A 23,257-nucleotide genomic window follows, 5' to 3' on the forward strand; every position below is an offset into this window, starting at 1 on the left:
TCAGTAGAAGTGCTCAAGACAGAAACTGCTGAGGCAAACCACCTGAGATTCTTGTTTGCTTTAATATTTCAAAAGTCCTGCAAAGCGATGCTTCAGCAAGGTCACACCCAAGCAACAAGGTGAGTCATGCCCAAGTTCTGAGGGAGTCCCCTGAAATTTTTTTGTCATTATTGTTAATATTGAGAATACTCAGCACTTATACAGGGCCTTTCATTTGAGGATCTCCAAGTGATTTGTAAAGGAGGGTAGATTATCCCTATTTTACAGATCGGGAAACTTGGGCAAAGAGACCTTAAAAGACTTGTTGAATGTTACTCAGTATGAAGAGTAACATGAATACAAGTACTACAATATGATTTTTCTGGATTTCTTAAGACCCTTATTGTTTGGTCTCTGCTGAAAAGCTATGATAGTGTCCAACGAAAAGTTTGCAGCCAATTTGCAAATTCTATAGTTTTCCGCTTTGAATGAATAGAGAAATTCACAGCCTCCCATAAATTTCCTGCAATTTCTTGTTATTTTTCAACAAGCAACACTGACTGAATGAGATAAGGGTTAGTTTGTCTTCAGCATCGTGTAACCTTATAAAACATATGCTTCGAACATCCTGCATTTCAATAGAGCAAAAACTCCATTAAAACCATTGAATCCCCTGTTATGAAGGACAATCATGTGGAAGAAGTGCTCATTTTAATGAGTGCATTACATTAAATTGCCTTCACCATCTGTTCCACCCACTAACTATACATGCAGAAAAAACATAATTTCCAAGTGTAATACGAGTAAGTATGATGTATATGATTTAAACGCATGTTTACAGTCCTTTCTTTTAACAACGTAGGATGCATCTGTCCTCACGTTTTAGGTGCAAATTGGAGAAAAATTGTTCTCCCCCACTAATATCTTCCCCTTTGATGGAAAAAGCTCATGGAAAGGGAAAAGGTGCTCCTAAAACTAAAAATGAGTTTTATACTGAGGAGTTGCTACCGTAGTATCTCCTCTAGAATGAAAGTTTCTGAGGTGGACAGAGGGTGTGATGTCTTGAAATTGCAAATAGCCCAAGAAGCTTTCAAAAAATCCAGTTTCGTCTTCACAGATCTGGGGTATACACATGTTGTGTTGGCTCCTTCACCCTGCGATCAACTTCAATTCAGTATTACTGCAGAGACCATATGAATTAGTAGGAGTAATTGCTTTAACAACACAACATATCATCCCCAGAATAAAGTGCCGGTAGACTATTCTAATGAAACTGTGAAAAAAAAACATGCTTAAAAATGTGTTCAGGAGGATGCCAAACATTGAGATGAGACAATACGTCTCTTCTTTGCTTATAGAGAGGTACCTCGGGCAGCCACCTTTTGAATTATTTTATGACCATCAACCTAGGGGACCCATAGCTATCAGAGAACTGGAAACTGAGGTCAGATAAAAAATAGAGCCCTGCAATTATAGAATACACCCCAAAGATGAGAGAAACTCACTCAGTTTATTGAGCTGGCAAAGGAGAAACTAACACAAGTCCCAATAAATCAGAAGACATGGTATGATAACAGGGGCAAGGGAATTAAATATAAACCAGGTGAAAAAGTTTTGCTTCTGCTCCACAGCAGTGAGACTAAATTAGTAGTAAAATGGCAAGGACCATGTAGTCATGAGACTGGTAAGTCCTGTATATTATGCAATTTCCACAGCTGGTAAACAAGGGCAAAAATATATTCTGTGAATTTATTCAAAAGGGTGGAATGAACCCCAAAGTGGTCAGAAGGGTTTTCTTGCAGGGCATACCACAAGTAAATCAGAGAGTACAATAGAAGAAATACGGGAGATCGGGAGAGTCTCTGGGAATTCAGATAGTTAAGCAATGTCTGGAATTGAACCAGGCACAGCATTGGGATTTGGACCTACTCTTAAAGGTATATAGCAATTATTTTACTAGTACCCCAGAACACACTGATACTTACTCACACAATAGATATCGAGGGCCATAAACCCATAAGACAAAGATTCAAGCGTATATCTGAATGGATGAAACCTTTGGCAGAGGAAGAAAAAGAAAACATGCTCAAATTAAAGGTTCCTGAAACCTCCAGAAGCCCATGGCATTCCCCAGTGGTTACTGTGCCCCCAAAAGATAGGGGAATTAGGTTCTGTATAGATTTCAGAAAAATTAATGCTATCTCTACATTTGATAACTATCCAATGCCAGGAGTTGACAAAACACTGGAGAAAATGGACATGGAAAATCTCTCTCAACCCTACATCTAGACAAAAATTACTGAAAGATCCCTCTAAACCCAGCATCCCATTGTAAAACAGAAGTTCCTACACCATAGGGATTTTTTTTTATTTAACAACAATACCATTTGGTCTATATGGCCCACCAGCCACTTTTTAATTAAAGATTGATGGATAGTCTGCTGAAAGACAATGTATGAAACTGAGTCACATAACTCGATGATGGGCTGTTATTTAGCAAGACTTGGGTGAACTATCTGGTACACCTAAGAGCAACAGTCTAAGGCTACATCTACTCTACAGCTGGGATCGACGCTCTGAGATCAATGCACCGGCGGTCAATTTAGCGGGTCTAGTGAAGACCTGCCAAATTGACAGCAGATCACTCTCCAGTTGACCCCTGTACTCTACCCCCATTGAGAAGAGTAAGGTAAGTCAACGGGAGAGTTTCTCCCATTGACTCCCCGCGGTGTGGACCCCACGGTGACTCGACCTAAAGTACGTCAACTCCAGCTACGTTATTAAAGTAGCTGGAGTTGCATGGCGTAGGTCGACTTACCACGGTAGTGTAGACATAGCCTAAGAATTACTTATAGTAATCAATATGAAGACATGTGTTTAGCAAACAAAGAAATAAAATATCCTGTGGGGTTTTTTTTGTCTTTTTTCAGAAAATGGATTCATAAAACTAAAACAAGACAAAGTAAGGACACTGAAGGAGACCAAGGTTCTTAGCACCAAAGGAAAACTTAAATCCTTTAAAAGGTTAGCCAGCTACTACAGAAAGTTTATTCCTAACTTCTGAGATGGCTGCTCCACTAACAGATCTCACCAAATACATATCAAAAGGACTCAACAGACTGCTGAATGTGAACAATCCTTTGTGGAGATAAAGAAACAGTTATGTTATTACCCCATTTTACGTAGCCCAGTCTTTGAAAAACCATTTATTTTGCAAACAGTTGCTTCTAAACTGGGGATAGGAGCAGAGCTGAGCCAAGAATTTGAAGAAATGGAACACCCTATTCTGTATGTGAACAGAAAACTGTTCTTCAGAGACAGAAACACTCCACAACAGAATAGGAATGTCTGGCTTTTGAAAGGTTACTTTATCTCCTCTTAGGACAAGATTTTACATTAATTACAGATCATCCTCCTCTAAATTGAACAATATGAAAATATTTGGTATTTAGCACTACAGTCATTTAGCTTCAAAATAATGCATGAGTCCTAAAATCAACATAAAAATGAGGGTACCGTGTCTCATTATGGGATGAAATATGAAAATGTTATTGAACTAACAGGTTTTCTCCTGACAAGAAGAAAGAATGTGCCATTCTCTTCGGGAATAAGAAAGAGAAGATTGGGAGAAAACATAACAGGAGATAAGAATACTTTCCAGCTAGTAAAGAGGGTAATGCAAAAAGCAGTAGCTAGTTACAAAATGGCCTCTTTGGAGGCCAAAATGCAACTACTTGGCTCTGTCAAATTTAAAAGGCCAGTTGCAGAAAGGCATGCTAGGAAAAAGATTCCTATATGAAGGCAACCCTGCGGAATTCACAGGGATGAGGTAGCCATCAAAGGAGGTATGCTACTGGGGAAGAGCCTGCTTTTGCATTGATAACAGCATCAGCATATTACAGTGACAAAAGGAACTCTCTAAAGGGAGATTACACGATTTATAAAAACTTCAGTATTATAGTAACAAATAAAATACTTTAGACATTCCAAGTCCTACTCACCTAAACCAGACTTTTTTAATCTCTTTAAGTGCTGACTTGTTTGTTTTCCAGTTGGAGATTTTTGCCCATGTTTCATTTCTTTATCAGAACTGTCTGCTTCACCATTTTTTGATTCAGATCCTTAAAAAAACCAGAAACACATTACAGGGATGCACTTTATTCCTCCTTCAAAACAAAAACAAAAATAAGGGTTTTCTTTTTTTTTTTTTTAAATCAAGAGCAACATCTAATTTATCTGATACTTGCTGAAAGGTAATATACCTTTTTGGCCACAATTTGATTCCTGAGCACTGGAGGAAATGGAAGGAAAAGTTCAGTAAATCAAGTAAGTTGTGAAAACTAAAGTTTGCTGAACACTGCAGTCAATCAAGATGTTCACTAATCCAATATAAATAGTGCTCTGCTATGATACTCAAGAAATATCTTTAAAAATAATTAAGCTCCATATTATGGAGTAATAAAGCAATCAAGGGAGAAAAAAAATCATTTCTTTGCAAAGTAACTTTTACAAAAGAGGCGTACCTGGAAAATACAATCATCGATCTGTTATAAATGTGGATGTACATCTCTGTAGGATCCTTTTAAAATGAAGCGGCTAACAACCAGAACTAAAGGCCAGGGTTGCACCGTGGTGATAAGAATGTTGCCAGAACAAAAAACCTAATGCAAGGATCTTTGGTATTGCAATGGAGAACTGAGACACAAATTCATACTCACAGAGGAGTTGTTTTTTGATGGCGTTGAATGCTAGCATGTGGTCTTCCATTAGAGTTCCACAGACAAACAGAAATGTTACTTTGCATTCCCTTAAAGCTGATTCTGCTATCAATTGTCAGTTTATTATATACTTTCAGTTTTTTAATAATAAAACAAAGAAAAAACCCTCCATCTTTGACTCACTAGATTTGGTAAGGAAATAAAGAAGTTATACAAAACTACTATGTGGAAATATCATTATTTGCAGCAATTCTAAATTTTGTATGCTACAGATTCATTCAGAGGAAGGCTTTGTGACTAGAACTAATATTTCACACAGTCCTTTAGCTATTTACCTGAAGGTGAATCCGACTGCTCATCAGACACCTTTAATGGTGTCAAAACAACACGAGGAACAGTCTTGTTAACCATCATTGAGACTCCATTTCTTCTTTTCTGCTGTTGTCTTAAAGCCTATAAAAATAACAAAACATAAAAATGCAACAAAAATACTGCTTTTAAGTGGATTACATGAGACATTTGCCTACCATTAAATTGAACCTCCTAAGATAATTGTACTTTACATAGTTACTGATTTTTCAGACTTCACACTAGCCCCCTTTATGTCATTTTCTTTTAAAAGCATAAAATGAGGCTTTTGGTTTTTAAGATAAAGAAGATGCACCTTAGATCATTTTCCAATACAGTTTTGACAACAAAGAAGCATATAACTGTTTGCTCTACCTTAGCAGCACAACATGATAACCCATGGAATTTGAAACTAAGACATCCAAGGAAAATAAATGTAAAATAAATGTTTTGAAACCAGAATAAAAATGTGTGTGTCTGCACATCTCTTGCAGGTGCATCCTCTCCAGTATACTGCTCAGTCAATCAAGTTAACACAGAGTGTCATCAGTATGTACAGCATGTAAGGACTACAGTATTGATGCACTCACTCAGCCGTGAGTAGTGCTGCACAAAATCACTGAACATGGCAGGAATCATTTATTTCTGTGAAGGGAATCAGTCCTAATCTTGGAAACCTTGCAGCACTTGGCTTCTGTCTGCTTGACTTTGGGCATTAACCTTCAGAACACGAACATGATGGTGTTCTGGCAAATCCAGGGGAAAATGAGACAAGAATAAATCTCTACAAATGGGAGTGCTTTGTGTTTCATAAATGGATCAACCACAGGGGTTAATAATGTAATACAAAAATATAAAAAGTTTAGAAACAGTGAATATCTGCCAGATTATTTTATACAGAAAAAGACATGAGAATCAAAGGTCTTAAAAATATATGAATACGAACTTTTGCCAGTTAAGATATTTACAAGAATTGAAAGTTTGGAACAAGTCAGAATGGACTGGACTTCAATACTGATCTTCTCTAATCTTCTGCAACCTAAATATTGCACTATTCTTTTCCTCTCTGATTTGTGTTTTGGTTTTTTAGATGGTACTCAAATAGAGGGCATGTTTGGAAGGACTAAAGGGATTATTCATACTAAACATCAGTGCCTGGATTTACGAAATTAATTCTGTAATTCATCTGCAGTACATTCATAAAATATTTCACATAGGTAAAACAATTCCAAAATCCTAAACAATTATCTATTGCATTTAAATAATACACTATAAAATACGTTCAGCCACATAAAAATATAGTTAAACTATTTCATTAATGTATTAATAGGGTGCTTATCCAAAGGCATCTAAGCACCATGTAATACAAACCAAAATAAAACATCTGGAAATCAAACGAAAGAGAGAAGCTGCTCAGATCCACATGAGGTTATCCCAAAGGTCAGCGCAAGCAGAAACCAGAACAGTCAAGACCAACCCCAAATTTCACACCTCATCTCACCAGCCATACTAGAATGTACACAGTGCCAAAAATTGTCTTGAAACATTTCCCTCAATCCATAGTATTGCCTGGCTAAAATTAAACCCAGATGTCACTTACCCAAATAACAATGTCATTTAGATAGTAAATTTAAAAAAAAAAAGTCAATAAAGGATTAATTGAAAAGGAAGCAAAGTTGTGTGATATCAGTCAGCATACATACGTAACCACAACTCATCTCTCTTTATTAACTCCCTTAGCAGCTTCAAATACGTGTTGAACTGCAGGGAGAGGAGATTATAAACCTGCAATCTCCTACGGGGAGACCCCTAAAGTGAAATTGAGCCGGTGCCCGTGACCAGAGTCCACCCCCTACCAAGACTGAGCATATCCATTCGGGAGCACTCTCACTCCCCTCCACCATGGACTTCAACCTTGTCATCAGCACCTGATGGAAACCAGTATTTTGTATATATTACACAGAAAATGCAACAGAGGCATATTTGCTTTCTGATGAATCAGTTTGATGAGCGAAAGTAAGAGATGGGGTATTCTCCATCCACAAGAAGTTTTAGTCTATTTCAATCTAACGTAGCCATTTTCTAATGAACCCATAACCAATGTATCTGGGCATCGAATACAAAGTTACGCTTCTCTTCGTCACTCAGATTTATTTTTAATTTAAATTTTCATAATTTATTTGTTTTGAGACCCATGGTCTTCTATTTAACAATCAAGCAGCTAACTATGGGAATGATCCTGGAAACTTATTGCCATGCATGGATCTTTCCTTGTGTCTGGAGCCCCACCTGGAGTCCTGGTGGAGGAATTGAAATAAGGGTCCGTACACGTGGATACGTGCAGGATTGGGCCCTAGGATAATGAAAGCTATAAAGCTACATGTGCATTGTACTTTTACTTTAGTTAGTTATAAAAGTACCAATGAAGAATATGGTTTCCAGCGAGGAAAAAATGTAAAACTACTAACTCAATCCATGCCTGTCCTCCCTCCAACCTCCCAAAGGAAAAATATGGAAAAAAACTGAATAATTTAAAATTGATATCTATTGTAAAGCAATGTCTGGGTTTTTTGTCAGCCCACCCTGTTTGCTGGGGGATGCTAATCCCTGCTGACTCATCATAACAGACGGAGCTTGTCACTTCCACCCTAGATTTAAGGCCCTTTGGGCAGTGGGAGCTGAGGTCTAGCACTGAGAGGTTTTTGCAAGAAAAACGTAGGAAGAGACAAGATTAGGAAGACATCTCAGTCAGAGGTTTATGTTTTTATTGTTATTCTAGTAACCAATAAAACCCAATTCCAGAAAGAATAAGTTTGGACTAAAGAAGCGTGTGCATACTCTTGCAAGGTGGAGACTCTACCTGCATACACCTAACCTGAGGGGTATCAATTTTAGGATATAAGACTACTGAGAAGAATCTTGCATCCTAAGATTAATTAGGATAAAAGGCTGTAAAAGGCAGAGTCCAAAAGAGAACACAAATTACTTGATTAACAGCCTACTTTACTAACTGTAGAATTCTAATTCCCAACTGATTTCCATTAAGTAGTCACGAAGGAAAGCTTGCTTTTTTTTTTGCCCCCACTAGAGAGCAGCAATGCACTGGAGGTTTCGTGGTATTTCCTAAAATACAGGCCAATTATATTTAACTGATTTTAAGGTGGGAAAGACTCTGACCCAGGTGGGAAAATGGCTGTTCTCCCTGTTAACAACTGAAAAAAGCCTCCCTTAGGGGAGGAATAAAAGAAAATGATATCAAGCCAAACAGTAACTGGGGAGAAGAAAAACCACACACACCCTAAAGATGGTGTAAATTCCTCTCCAAACCCAGAAGATCAAATCGTCAAGTTTTGTGTTTGTACCTTACACTGCTCTGAAATCTGAGTGAATTTTTTTTCATCTCTACAATTCATAAAGGAATAGTGCAGCACACAGATAAAGAATTAATACCGAAAAACACTTCTATTTGAGATTAAACGCATGACATGCGGAGAACGTTAAAAAATCAGTTATTAACAACACAGCTATGTAACACTTGGTTGCATCAGGCAACATCATCCTGGATTGCTACTTTGTGCTATAAATGTCAAGTCTACATTCTGAAACTTCTATCATGAAACATAACCTTTGAAATTTCACACATTATGGATCAGAAATGTTAGGCTATGGAATTTTTCTGGTCTGACATATGAAAAACAGGATCTATGCCATGCTGAAGAAAATCTATTACGCAAAATAAATGAGTCCACACCATGACTATGGATTCTAAATTGGAAAAGATGAAACAGATAGATTTATACTGTATCACCAATTCATTTCACATCACCATATATGTAGTGAAATTCATAAATCTTTGTCCCTTCGCTTACCCTTTTCTGCTAGCCAAATTAAAGAAGTCTAACTGCTATTCCTCCATTAAACTAAAATCTCACTGACAACTTTTTTTCCACAGATACTAAAAAAACCACAGCAGTGAGCATTACAACATACTTCCAATATTCTTATGAGGCTGCTACATGCTTAAGCTTTTTAACACACACTAAAAATGTTGAATCATAAATACATAAGTGCAACACTAAGCACTTTGTACAATAGTATTATCTTAAAACAGTCTCATGAAAACTGCTACAGAATATAAGAGTAAGATCCAAATACATGGAAGGAATTTACTTATTACATGCTAGACCAGTGGACCAGGATTAATAACGTATGTAAGAGTAATGGTAAATAATTTTGAGAGGCAGGGCAGTCCAGTGGATAGAGTACTGGACTTGAACTCAGAAGACTTGAGTTCTAGTCTCATCTCTGCCACTCATCTGCTGTATGACCCTGAGCATTACACTTCTGTATCTGTTTGGATTCCCACCTTTTGTCATATCCATTTAAACTGCAAGCTCTTTGGGGCAGAGCTTTCTTCTGAAATGTATTTGTATAGTGACTAGCACAATGGGGTGCCATTCTTGGTCAGGCTTCTATATGCTACTATAATACAAATTAACTGAACATTATGTACATGAGTGATGGCATGGAGGTAAAATGTAATAAAACATACAGCAGCATGTGTGTGTTAAACCAGCGTTACTTCTTCTACAAGAAGCTTGATCATACATCCACAACTACAATTTCCATAGATCATTGTAGTACAAAAGTAAAACTATTTTTTGTTGCTTTTCAACAGCACAAAGAAATTGGAAAGACAAAAGGGCTCATGTTTGTGTTAAATAACCATTCTGACTTGCATAAGAATCGGGACAAAGATGGCATGTGCATCAGTTAACTCACTAATGATTTTACTTTCAAAAGAAGAGAGTTTGTTTCAAAACAAAAAATGGTTTGTGTAGTATTAAGTGGTTAACAGTGATCAACTGAAAAATCTTCTATGGAAAAAAACTCTCTCTCTTCCAACTTAGCAAAAAGCAAACAAGCTACACAGGAAGCAGCTTGTGTCATATGTTTTTATTTTAATAAAAAGACTGGACTATATTAATGTGATCTAGATACTGGTTAGTTTGCACTTGAAGGGTCTACATGGTGCAGTGCAGCATGCTAGTACGTGCTGCAATTTACAGCCCCACGGTCTGAACTGCTGAGTCATGCAGACTATTTTGTAATTAAAATAAAAACCAAATCACCATTTTCCTTCAAACCAAACTCCCCAACCATGGAGCACAGACCACACAAAGGATATGCTCAGCTAGATTCTCTTTCCGTTTCTCCTAAATAAAACATGTATCATGCCACTTTTAACTGAACTAGTGACATTACATCAATGTAAATGACAACTGTGCAATGTACCTTGCTTCTCTGCAGACCTGCCCCATGCCCACACACAGCATGCCAGTCAACAGTGCAGGCACACTGCCATCTGGGTACCTATCCCATAGTCGCCAGCATAGCTCCCTAAAGTAATGGGTTGAGAGAGATTTGGAAAGTCTTCTTTGAATCCAAGGGAGTCGTGGAATAAGGTGGTCCAACTTCCATATCTCCCTGGGAAACACAGCCATTTCTGCAAAATATTTTCAAAATGGAGGTCAGGCTGAATGCACAGAGCTCATTATTTGCCCAGGGAGAATTTTCTGCTGGAGGCCATGAAAATTAATGGCCAGACATTACATGTGGCCCAGGAGAGGCAGCAGGGGATGTTCCAGTGGAAACTTAGATGAGCAGTGCATGGAAAACATGGGGGCAACTTGTTTGTCGAGAGAGAAGCTTGAGCCACCCTCAACCTAGCCTAAATGACTCCATGAGTGACTTAAAAGAGAATTTTGTCAAGCCAAGTGCTACATTTGGGACAAGACCATCATCACAGACTGGTGGACAGAGTTGTTCAAGACTTTGGAGAAGCAGCAGGGGCTGCAAAACTTCTAAAGAAGTAAGGAGAGCTTTTAGCTCCTGTCTCAAAAGCTGACCCCAACAATGCAGCAGTGGTGGATTTGACCTGAGGTAGTTGCTAATATAAGGATACATTTTTTGATACATTTTAAAATCCTTATATGATTTTGGGTGTGGGAAATGGTAAAGGAGAGAGGTGCCCAGAAGGATTTAATATGGTAATGTTTCAAGCTTAAAACATTTTTCTTAATGAAATTTAAGAGAAAGAAATCCTGAAAACCATGTTTATTAAAACACAAAACATTCAGGCCTGCTGCAATAAGCATCCAATACAATTAGCCACAACCCCCCCACACAGTTAGTTATTGGACACAATATGAACAGAGAATGAACCTGCTCCTGTTCTCTTTTTCCTGACAATAAGCAGGGGTTGAGTACCATGAAAATGACCAGGAGGCAAGTTCTATAAATACTGCTACTTTCCCATACCATGGCACTGTCTTGAGGAGCTGGCGTCCACGCACAGGGACCTGTGGAAGGACACATCATGCACTTTGCTTTCAGGCTCTACATGTACTCCCTGAAGAGCAGCCTCTAGAACACTTGTGCTTCCAGCCTCATTTTCCTGTCATGATCATTTTAAGTCATGACTTCTCAGTTCTCTTCCCTATTCGTCTTGGAATTCAAAAAAGCAACTTAGTTTGTCCTCCTCACACTTCTGTTTCTTGGCTGCATTTAGTAAGTTCTATCACTGTCCCTTTCCATGTTTCCCTGAAGGTAAAGAAACAATTCATCTCTCTCATTTTTCACCTGTTGACACGAAGATTTGTCAAGCAATCTGCCTCTTGTGTTGCCAGACGTCTGATCACACTCTGCTTATGCTGAGAGCTAGCATTTCCCAGTTGTGGCCTGGATGCAGTGGTGGTTTCTAAAATGAAATATAAGGAAATAGTTAATATGCACATTAACAGACTAGACCCCTTACAATACCAAGAATGCAATACAAGCAACGATTTTAAGTTCACTTTGGAATTCCAAAGCCTCCAAGGAAGACACCCTGTGCTAGGATTAGAGATGGTAATGATCATCTCCCTAAAATTTATTTATTTTTGTTCCCTGATGAAATTTTGGGTTAGCTGGAAGGTGTTTGAGTGTGTTCCCGGTCGGAGGTAAAGGATGTACATTGCAGTACAGTGAGATTAACACTGGGTTACTTACTGCAGACTGCAAGATTCATGGAAAGACCCTCTGCACTAGATTGTAGCAAATGAAAGGAATTGCTATTAAGGTGAGCGTAAGGTGGCAGGGGGAAGAGAGGCTGATATATTTGCTGTACTTATTTTCTCAGTTGGTAACATAGGATGTGCAATGGAGCTGAAGAAAGTGAAGCGAGTTTATAGGAGGGTCAGGGAGTTTGGGAACTGAATTAAGGATGAATGTCTACAGCACTGTCTTTCCCAGAATATTTTTTTAGAACATTTGGGAAACTCTGGGCTAAATTACACCAATATCTGATAGGCCAGTATCTTGTGCGGACTGACAGAGCCATGCTTTCACTGCTCTGGCCTATAGCTGCTTTAAAGCAGGTTGCTACCTGATAATAGCTTAGACTTGTGTCCCATGTATGTGATAGAAAGACAACATGAAATGTAGTTAGAAATAGATAAGTGCTTTATGTCCTCTTACCCAAAAGCAGCATGTGGACCAAGCCATAGTCCCCATCATGTAGCTTTCTGAAAGCATTCCGTTTTGCCATTTTTAATATATCTGTGTTTCTGTAACTTTATTTTTTAGCTTTCCCTGCTTGGTCATCCTGTTGAGACTGGTCTTGTGGCATGGCTCAGAAACAATTACGCAGAATTTGCCAAGTACTTGTATCCTTACTTTGAACAGCAAGTGTAGCTGACAAATGGGGTGTTGTGCGTGGGGCAAATGGAGAGGGCTCCTGACTCTGGCAGCGTTCACTGGAGGAAGGGGTATGGAGCTGCCATTTTTCCTACCACAACACAGCAAGTGGAAGGGTTCCTTCCTCCCTCAGAAGAGACTGCATCTACCCATTTCAAGAAAGTTATAGCAGTGCTCAGATGAACCCAGCCATCAAGCATGCAGATAAAGCCCAAAGCAGTAAAAACAGCAGCAGCAACATACCTTGTGTGGAGGTCCCCTTATTTCCTGAGCATCACATCCTCCCAAACCCACTTGGCTGCTGTCTCTGGAACTTGTCTCAATCAAGAGGGCTTGAGGCCCCAGCACAGTCGCAGACATGTTCTGGCCCTCACTCTGATTCTAGGCCTGGATGATGGTGTCCTTCTCCTCTTCCTCCCACAGCACGCTGCTGGGTGCCTTGGTGCTGTCAAAAAGGAACTCCGCTCCAAAGGGCTAAAAGTGAGGCAGATTTTCTTCCCTGCCTGGAAGGTCTACTGGCACCCCAGGCATTGTTGCACTGCAGCTTCAGACTCTTTATCTTCTCCTGGCACTGTCCCATGGAGCAAGTGATAAACTCCTGGGCAAAATGCTTTTACACCTGGTCACAACAGAGTTCAGCAGATACTATCACTTCACCATCCTTGTGGTTCACAAGCGTCCTGTGTCATCTACACCAGACCAGTCGGTAGATATGCTCATATGATGGCTTCTTCTGAGAAATGCCCCAAGAGCAGCTTGGTAAATGTAGCAATCACAAAGAAGTGGACGCTAGTGAGAATGTGTGTGCCATGAGATCTGAAGTAGGTGCAGCAGCTCATTCAGTACAAGTGAGGGACTTGCAGAAAAAACTTGACCCAGATCAATAGAACAGAAATTTTACCAGAGAGGCGCACTGGAAGATGGAGTAATTGCCCATCGCAGCTGCTATGCCAGAACTTGAGGTCTGTACTTGAGTTAACCTTGCTCACAGCAAGTGCAACTTACAGAGCAGTGTGATCACCTGTGTTCCATTGGTAGCAAGTGTGTGTGTGTAGATTGTTACTTGCACGGTAGGAGATCCTCACACTGGTTAGCAGGCCAAAATCCTCTAGTGTAGACAAGATCATAGAGGGCAAAACAACAAGGGAATGCATGCCACATCCCCTCCCCAATAGTGTTGGATAAGAAGAGCTGTGTGGCATGCACCTGCCTCCAAAAGCAAGGAAGAAATAAGAATCTAGCAAAGGAGAACCTGCCAGCAGAAGCCATACATAAATGGGAGCTCTACCTCAGGAACTATTTTAGAGCAAGCCATCATAAACTAGGATCAAGTTGTTAAACCTTCCATTCAGTTATAATCAAGAGCAAAGTCAGGTGATGAAAATCCCCCAACCCTCCACAGAAGGGGAGACTAATGTGCCAGGTACTGGAAACTCACTCAAGACTGAAATACTCGAAACATTTGCCCCAAAAGTGTAACACAAGAGAGGGTTTCAGAGTAACAGCCGTGTTCGTCTGTATTCGCAAAAGGAAAAGGAGTACTTGTGGCACCTTAGAGACTAACCAATTTATTTGAGCATAAGCTTTCGTGAGCTACAGCTCACTTCATTGGAGTGCCACAAGTACTCCTTTTCTTTTTACAAGAGAGGGTGGCAATACTAAAAAGCTCCAGGGATTGGGACATTAAACACAGGCCTTGCAAGATGAGATGCGAGCTATGACACAGACTCTTAGAGTGGACTACCACCGCAACCTCCCCTATCCCTGAATAGCAGAGCGCAGAAGTGACTAAGCAAAAGTGCCCATCCCCCACTGCCATTCTGACCTAGTCATGGGCAGGACCCAGGACTCAAAAGGTGCCCTCCTTCTCACACCACAGGCACAGCCACAGAAGCATGGTGATACTGGAACAAATCCCAGTACACAAGGGGAGGCATGTCTTAAAGATGCAGAATGTTGCAGGGGAAACTAAACCTACTCTTAGTGGTCTAAACCAAAAGATTTCTAGAAATCTTTATAAAAAACAACCCAAACTCCAACATAATACTCTAAAGCCAACTCCGCATGATTAGTTTGGTTTAATAACTATATTAACAGAGCAGACCACTCCACCTGAGCTCAGATCTTCAAGCAGTATTTCACATTATCAGCTGGACTTTCATTTACATTTAATGGGCAAAAATTAAGCAAAAGATCAATATTAATTAAAAAAATCTTCCCTTATTTAATATGATGAAGGGGAAAAATGGTTGAAAGAATGCTTTGTGGACTGCCATTTTGTGAGGGACTGTTTTATTAATGAAAAAATAAATGTACAACTAGGCAAGTGCTCACTGTGACACTGTACAGCACAAGTAGCTCTTATTAAGAGCACAATGAAGGTTTAGCTTCTTGGTATTGCAGAATAGAACCAGTAAGTTAATATCAGTTGGTGGAGTGTCACATACAATTGCCTAATGTTTCTGTGTATTCAAACATACTGCAGGCTATTCTCTGTGCAAAGACGACACATTATGTGTCCATAACACCAATACAAACCCTGAAGAAAGGATATATGGTAGGTGAATAAACTTTCAACAGCAATTTTCTGAACAAAATTGCTATTGAAAGTTCATTCATCTATCTTATAGGATTTACAATACTGGATTATATCAAATACAGTATCTTGCCTGTGGCAGTGGCCAATACTTGAGGCTTCATAGGCAAGTAAAAAAAAGTGCAAAAAACCTCATCACCTCAACACACCTAACCAATTGTGCAATGTTGTACATGATGTAAACCATTCTTCACAGACAGCTGTAATAATAAACTCACAACCTGAAGAATAAGATCTAATTACCATAATCTTAATTACAGCTGCTTTCCATTCTTTCTATTGACTACTTAGCATTCTGGTACTCTTGCAAACCTACTGCCCTATGGACAGTTTTGCAAGGACTTCCATCTCGGATATGAATTTTTATGTTAATAAAGCTTCTGTAATTGCTTTTGGTCTCTGTTCATTTGTTTTATTTTTGTTTTCAGCATTTTCCATCCCCTTCATTCCCCCAAAAGCAAGTAAGTGACAAATCTGACCCTAACTGTTTAAATAAATGTTGACTCTTTTCTACTCTAAAGGTTAGGAGTTCATGTAAAACAGTAGTGGCTTAAACACCATCCTGGCCACTATGGATGTAGAAGCCCTCTACACCAACATTCCACACAAAGATGGACTACAAGCCGTCAGGAACACTATCCCCGATAATGTCACGGCAAACCTGGTGGCTGAACTTTGTGACTTTGTTCTCACCCATAACTATTTCACATTTGGGGACAATGTATACCTTCAAGTCAACAGCACTGCTATGGGTACCCGCATGGCCCCACAAGTATGCCAACATTTTTATGGTTGATTTAGAATAACGATTCCTCAGCTTTCGTCCCCTAGAACCCCTACTCTACTTATGCTACATTGATGATATCTTCATCATCTGGACCCATGGAAAAGAAGCCCTTGAGGAATTCCACCATGATTTCAACAACTTCCATCCCACCATCAACCTCAGCCTGGACCAGTCCACACAAGAGATCCACTTCCTCGACACTATGGTGCTAATAAGCGATGGCCACATAAACACCACCCTATACCGGGAACCAACTGACCGCTATACTTACCTACATGCTTCCAGCTTTCATCCAGACCACATCACACGATCCATTGCCTATAGCCAAGCTCTACGATACAACCGCATTTGCTCGAACCCCTCAGACAGAGGCAAACACCTACAAGATCTCTATAAAGCATTCTTACAGCTACAATACCCACCTGCGGAAGTGAAGAAACAGATTGATAGAGCCAGAAGAGTACCCAGAAGTCACCTACTACAGGACAGGCACAACAAAGAAAATAACAGAACGCCACTAGCCGTCACCTTCAGCCCCCACCTTAAACCTCTCCAGCGCATCATCAAGGATCTACAACCTATCCTGAAGGATGACCCATCACTCTCACAGATCTTGGGAGACAGGCCAGTCCTCGCTTACAGACAGCCCCCCAACCTGAAGCAAATACTCACCAGCAAACACATACCACACAATGAAAACACTAACCCAGGAACCTATCCTTGCAACAAAGCCCGTTGCCAACTGTGTCCACATAGCTATTCAAGGGACATCATCATAGGTCCTAATCACATCAGCCACATCAAAGGCTCGTTCACCTGCACATCCACCCCTGTGATATATGCCATCAAGTGCCAGCAATGCCCCCTGCCACGTACATTGGTCAAACTGGACATTCTCTACATAAAAGAATAAATGGACACAAATCAGACGTCAAGAATTATAACATTCAAAAACCAGTCTGAGAACACTTCAACCTCCCTGGTCACTCCATTTCAGACCTAAAAGTCGCAATTCGCCAACAAAAAAACTTCAGAAACAGACTCCAACGAGAAACTGCAGAATTGGAATTAATTTGCAAACTGGACACCATTAAATTAGGCTTGAATAAAGACTGGGAGTGGATGGGTTATTATCCAAAGTAAACTATTTCCCCATGCTAATTTTTCCCCCTACTGTTACTCACACCTTCTTGTCAACTGTTTGAAATGGGCCATCCTGATTATCACTACAAAAGGTTTGTTCCCCCCAGCCCTGCTGATAATAGCACACCTTAATTAATTGGTCTCATTACAGTTGGTATGGCAACACCCCATGTTCTCTGTGTATATACATCTTCCTACTGTATTTTCTACTGCATGCATCCGATGAAGTGGGTTTTTATTTGCTAAATGTAACCCAGACACAAAATAAAGGAAAAATTAACCAACACCACCTCATTACACCAACATTTAAGAAAAGTTTTATTTTATTTGATAAAATAAAATCTTTAAGAAATGGGAACCATTTCTGCCTTTGGCAAACAGAAAGCAGGATTAGAGTGATGCTTTTTAAACAAGCATTTCTATGGTTTTTCATTCACTCTGTTCTAACATGATACTGATTAGCACTGTTTGGAGCCAATTTTTCACATCATTATACTGTTCAGTTTACATCAAACCATGAATATTCAGTCACCTGTTCTAAGCTTTATTATTTATTGTGCAACCTAAACCCATCCAAACTCAGTTTATTCAAAACAGACACTCTCAGGTACTGTATTTTTGCATTAAATACAGTATGTGGACACACACTCACTCTATAGAGAAACTGAACAGCAAGTACACTCACCTTTCAGTGCTACAACCTCTCTCAAAATCTGTTTTGCAAAATTTATTTTAGAGAAGTTTGTCAACAAAAGGGCTTATATAAACAAAACTTGGGAAGTAACAATAAAGCATACAAAACTTTTTCACTTGCACAGGAACCATTTAAAAACCTCCTCAAGTATACAATAATAAGCAGGATTACAGCACAAGTGCAAAGAACACAAAAGCTTCAAAATTTCCCCCCACAACAGTTCTTCTTATTGCAGATGTTTACAGATCAAGAAAGAAACATCCAGCTTCATAAGTTGTTGGTATTTTTATTAGAAATGTCTTCACATTTTTCTGTGGTATTTCCACATTGATTTCTTGTTTAAATAGTCCTGAGCAACATGTTAAAAAGAAAGCCACCTGACTACCAATAAATACCAGCTTACCTGTTTAAGTGCCTTTTTGGTGTGCTGCTGGAAGGAAGACACTAGCTTGTTTTGCACTGGTGTGTTAGTAAGGCTTGAGTCTCGAGTGGAAGATGCTTCTTCAGGTATCTGCTTCGGACAAACTATGAAAAAAAAAAAAGAAAAGAAAAGCATTTTAAGAATACCATTGCTTAGGAACTTGAGGTCTTAAGAGGCTCCTACAAATGGAATAAGAGAACCCGTCACCAGAAAGCAATCTCCACAGCTGATGGCCCATGAAAGTCATGGAGTCCCAGGGTCTGTATAGACTTGAATTTTCAGCCACACCCTAACTTCTAATGCATCGCTTCACAAATGTTTGTTTCTAATCCTACACTTGAATAGAGGTGAGAGCTGAGTTCCAGAATTATAGAATATCAGGGTTGGAAGGGACCTCAGGAGGTCATCTAGTCCAACCCCCTGCTCAAAGCAGGACCAATCCCCAACTAAATCATCCCAACCAGGGCTTTGTCAAGCCTGACCTTAAAAACCTCTAGGAAAGGAGATTCCACTGCCTCTCTGGTGAACGTTCACGCTGGGAGTTATACTACAGTGGTCTAATTATATTACTAAATTTCCCCTTGTAGACATCCAAGCTCTAAGTGGCAACAGGGGCTGGGCCAGGACAGAAGTTGTGGAGTGTAGGAAGCTCCAATTACATACACTGAGCTATTTTCCATGCCACCCCACCACACTGGGGATCCTCCCCAATTCAGAAAACTAAAACTTTTCTCTTGAATAAGCCAGTCTATTGCAGAACCAAATTCTATATCCTTCTGTACAGCTCCGGAGCTCATGGGTATTTTCCATGTGATCAAACCTTGAAGTGGCAACTGAAATATTTTACATATATCATAATGTTTTCTAAATAGAAGTAGACAGTACCTTATTTTCCTCAGGAAGTTTAACAAGATTACATGTCTGAATATATATTTAGAAGAGAGACACTGATGGCCCTGTGTTCTAAAAATATTTATAAATATGTAACTGCATAACAGATTGTAATGGCTTCGAAGCCCTCCCCGTCTATCATGTAACTATTGCTTGATAAACAAAGAACGCACACATGCTCATTTGAATGATGGACTGGAATAGCTCACAAAAAGGAGTTCTGGTCTCCCAGGCAAATATATGTTGCTATTTTTCAGGTCTCTTAAAAATACATGTTTTAATGAGTTAATATTACTGTACTTGCTTTTAAACAGCTGCCTGAATGTGTGTTTGTGTCAGGGTCTCTAAGGTAAGAAAAAGCAAAGTAAATTAATTTATTTTTTAAATCCAACTATATTTAAACAATATTAAGGCTGCAAAAACAGCCAAAAAATTCTATTAGACTTACTTTTCAGCAGATATAAGTAAAATGGTTGCAGACTCTGATGCTTTGTCTATACTGCTCCTCCCACCAATTTTAAACACCAGCCCAGCTAAAACAGTGTTAGAACCAGTTTGAATTTTGGGTACATTTCCCCATGCTCACATAGTAAGGTTTCAATCCTGCTCTCAGATACACAGTGAAGATTGCCACATACCTTGGAATATCTACTATAGTACTATACACGTGTAAACAACACAGTAGATGGTTTTCCAAAATGTGCAATGGCGTGTACCACATCTATAAAAGCAGGTTTGGGATCCTCAAAAGAGTTGCAATGGCATACGTCAGCTGTGAATTTGACCTTATACTTTTATCTTGATTTGCTGTATGCTTTTTCTTTTTATTGCTCAGTGGACTGAGCAGAGAATTCAGTGCTGCTCAATTTCTTCACCTTTGGTAATGCCTTCCACCATTGATATTATTGAAACTTTTTTTTTGTATTTATAAGATAAAGTATGGAATTCTGACAACTTAGTTGCCAATAATTCACTGCCAGTATGAGGTATAACTGGTAACATACTGAGCATTTGTTTTCATCTTGGGAGAAAAAAGTAGTCAATACTCATCTCACAAATGGTAGAGAAAGAACTACTTTTTTATAGTTATGTCATTATGTCAATACAGTTCTCATAGTGGATTGGGAAGCAAGTTTTGCCAGAAGCTTTATAAGTGAAATGTGTCTTTTTTCTTTTTTGCTTGTGTTGAAATTAGGCCTCACAATACCCAGGGGAGCTGATGGGCAAAAAATGCCTTGAGCTCAACTGCATCACATGATCAGCAAAGCTCACTATCAAAAAGACAACTTAAAGTAGTAAGAAGGTGTCAGTAGCAAACACACACGCTAGTCTAAATATTTATTTAACTCCATCTGTGCAATATTTGTGCACCTAAGATATAAAACACACAATCCAAAACCAGAAACTTGATATTTTAAATTGCTCAACTTCTGTGTCCACATTCCTTTTTTTTTTAATCAGAAATTTTCATGATTGTTATATTTTTATTAGGTAACCAGTTTGTTTTGTTGGAAAAGCAAAGGGGTCAAAGAATTGAAGGAAAAGCAAGAGTTGTTCTATGTACATAAAACCCTACAATGTAAGAAAGGGCAGAAGAGTGGAATCTGTTATAAAAACAAATGAATTATAGAAAAAATATGACAGGAAAGCCACAAAGTGTCCTTCATAAGAAAGTAGGATGCAACATGTCCTGTCACTAAGCATATATTTTATTCTTCCATGGTGACAGGGAACCCCACCCACTCCCTGTATAAATAGAAAGGTCCAATTCTAATGCAATTTCCAGGATATAAACCCAAGTATCGTTCATTTACTTTGGTGATGATACAAGTTCACAATGTTGTGATGCTGTATCACCATCCAAATGACAAGAAGTCAGAGCAAATGTCAAACTCTTGATGCAAAAATCTCAGGACAAAGCCAGAATGTTTGTAACCATATAGAATGGAGGGGGGAAATTCATTATCTTACTTCCTGCGAATGAAAAGTGATACAGAAGGAAAACTAAAGGGAAAAGCCGAAGAGTAGAAGCAATAGCAAAACTCCACGGGGAATGGCAATATTCAGAAAAGCAACACCACAGCAAAAAAAAAAAAAAAATCAGCTCCAATATGCAAAATAAAATGAAGAACAGCGTAACAGAAAACAGTTATAAGCATGAAGGGCTAGAAGTAACAGGGCACATGTCCATATACACCAATGATAAGTAGATGGAACAGCCACATGCACACATACACTATATCAGAAGTGTGTGATCCTTTGTTCTCTCTGGATTATAAAACAGCAGCAGCAATACAACTGGCTGCCCATGCAAAAAGTTCTGAGTAGCACGGAGCAGAGTGGGACAAACATCTGGGCAGTCAGCAATTATTCACCGCTAGTGCCAAGAGGAAGTAGGGAAAGTTTCTGGAAGCAAGCAGAATTAAGGCAAGGGAGGCACTCCATTCAGTCACATAAATTAGCATTACTGTGTTCTATTCTATATGTCATCTCCTCCAAGGGTACAGGACCCAGTAGAGGAAGTGAGAAGAAAGTGGCTGCGAGAAAATAAACTGTTAGGTCTTTGAATTGACAGATGAGCAGGGTTTCAGGTAGAAAGGAAGTAGAAGGTAAGAATTCCTTAGTGAGTGTTCAGAGAGCCCAAAATGAAAAAGGGTTAAAAACAAACAAAATGACTATGCCTAAAATACTTGAGACAAGGTTTATATATAACCTTTTCCCTTCCATTTTCTCTTCTCCTTTTAGCAGCAACTTCTCTTCATAGTGAGAAGGATACATTTTAGAAAACCTACAGAACCGTTGGGTTTTTTTTAAACAAAACGTAAAATCAATGTGCCAACCTTTGACAGCATGGTTCACTAACTTTTTCCAAAACCTTAAAATTAATTGAGGCTTGGGATAAGAATATTAAGTATATCAATGCACCAAAAAATGATTAGTAAAACATAATTCAAAATGACTATGCAGCTACAGCACAGCAAGTTATTAGGAAGAAGAAGATTTGTTTATGATCTGCAGAAAAAGAAAATTTCCCTGAATGCTTTAAGAAGCCCCATTTTTCCAAGATAAATGGAACACCTGATTTTGATTTCAGACAGGCCAGACTGATTTAAAATCAGACCAGAAAAATCAACAGTGGTACAATTCCTTCCTTTCTATGGAAACCACAGCAGACGAGAAAGTGTGTCTACTAATAGCCACATTACAAAACAAATTAATATTACTACCAGATGCTAAAAATCTATGCCCACACTCTTTAATATTAAATCATATAGAAAACATCCTCAGAAAAACATAAATCTCTGACTAAAATATCCCACAAAATTCTATATATTTTCGTTGGGTGACACAGATATATACTTGTTTTGACATAATTGGTCATAGCTTGTCAACACTGATATATCAAGCAGTTCACCTACGTCACACTTTGATCTGCAGAGCTTAACTTGCAAAATTTGAACAGTTCACATCTCCAATCTGTTACCTTTATTCTTTATCAAACAAAATATAGTTTGGGAGGCAAAGTGATTGTATAGTTCTTTGTATAAAGGAAATAGTAGTATTGTGAAAACATCAGGAACAGTGCTCAAACACATTTTTTTGGGGAAAAGAAAGAACAGAAAAAAAGCCCTGTAAAACGACATGCTCACATTAAAGTAACCAATGCAGCACAAAATATAATGGAACCTAAGAACTCCATAAATCTCAGAAAACTGTGGATCCTCATTCCACAGCAAGGCAACTTTTTCATCAGAGAAGTATGATCTGTCACTAACCAACCACCAACCCTTTAGGCCTCACTAATCCTGCTCTATAGCAGAGAATAACAGAGCCAAGAGACCTCACCCAACTAAGCTCCCAGCCTCTCACATTGCACCACCTCAGTAATTGGGACCCTCCCACCCACACCAATGAAGCAAAGGGTAGTCAATTTTGCCCTGGA

At 39.0% G+C, this 23,257-nt stretch overlaps 1 protein-coding gene across 5 annotated transcripts in view; it reads right to left on the minus strand.

Annotated features, from left to right (window-relative positions):
• ASXL3 (ASXL transcriptional regulator 3) overlaps positions 1-23,257 on the minus strand; it is a 154,518-nt gene that overhangs the window by 58,112 nt on the left and 73,149 nt on the right. For 3 of the 5 annotated variants that reach the window (XM_077810312.1, XM_077810309.1, XM_077810308.1), the window contains 3 exons: positions 18,406-18,527; positions 5,033-5,150; positions 3,981-4,100 (listed from right to left, as the gene is read on the minus strand). In XM_077810312.1, the coding sequence (XP_077666438.1) occupies positions 3,981-4,100; positions 5,033-5,150; positions 18,406-18,527 (360 nt within the window). Of the gene's footprint in view, positions 1-1,964; positions 1,985-3,980; positions 4,101-5,032; positions 5,151-11,687; positions 11,776-18,405; positions 18,528-23,257 lie in introns of those variants that run through there. The other 2 variants (XM_077810310.1, XM_077810311.1) reach the window with 2 other exon arrangements.

The sequence above is a fragment of the Eretmochelys imbricata genome, chromosome 2 (assembly GCF_965152235.1).
Source record: "Eretmochelys imbricata isolate rEreImb1 chromosome 2, rEreImb1.hap1, whole genome shotgun sequence".
Lineage (NCBI taxonomy): Eukaryota > Metazoa > Chordata > Testudines > Cheloniidae > Eretmochelys > Eretmochelys imbricata.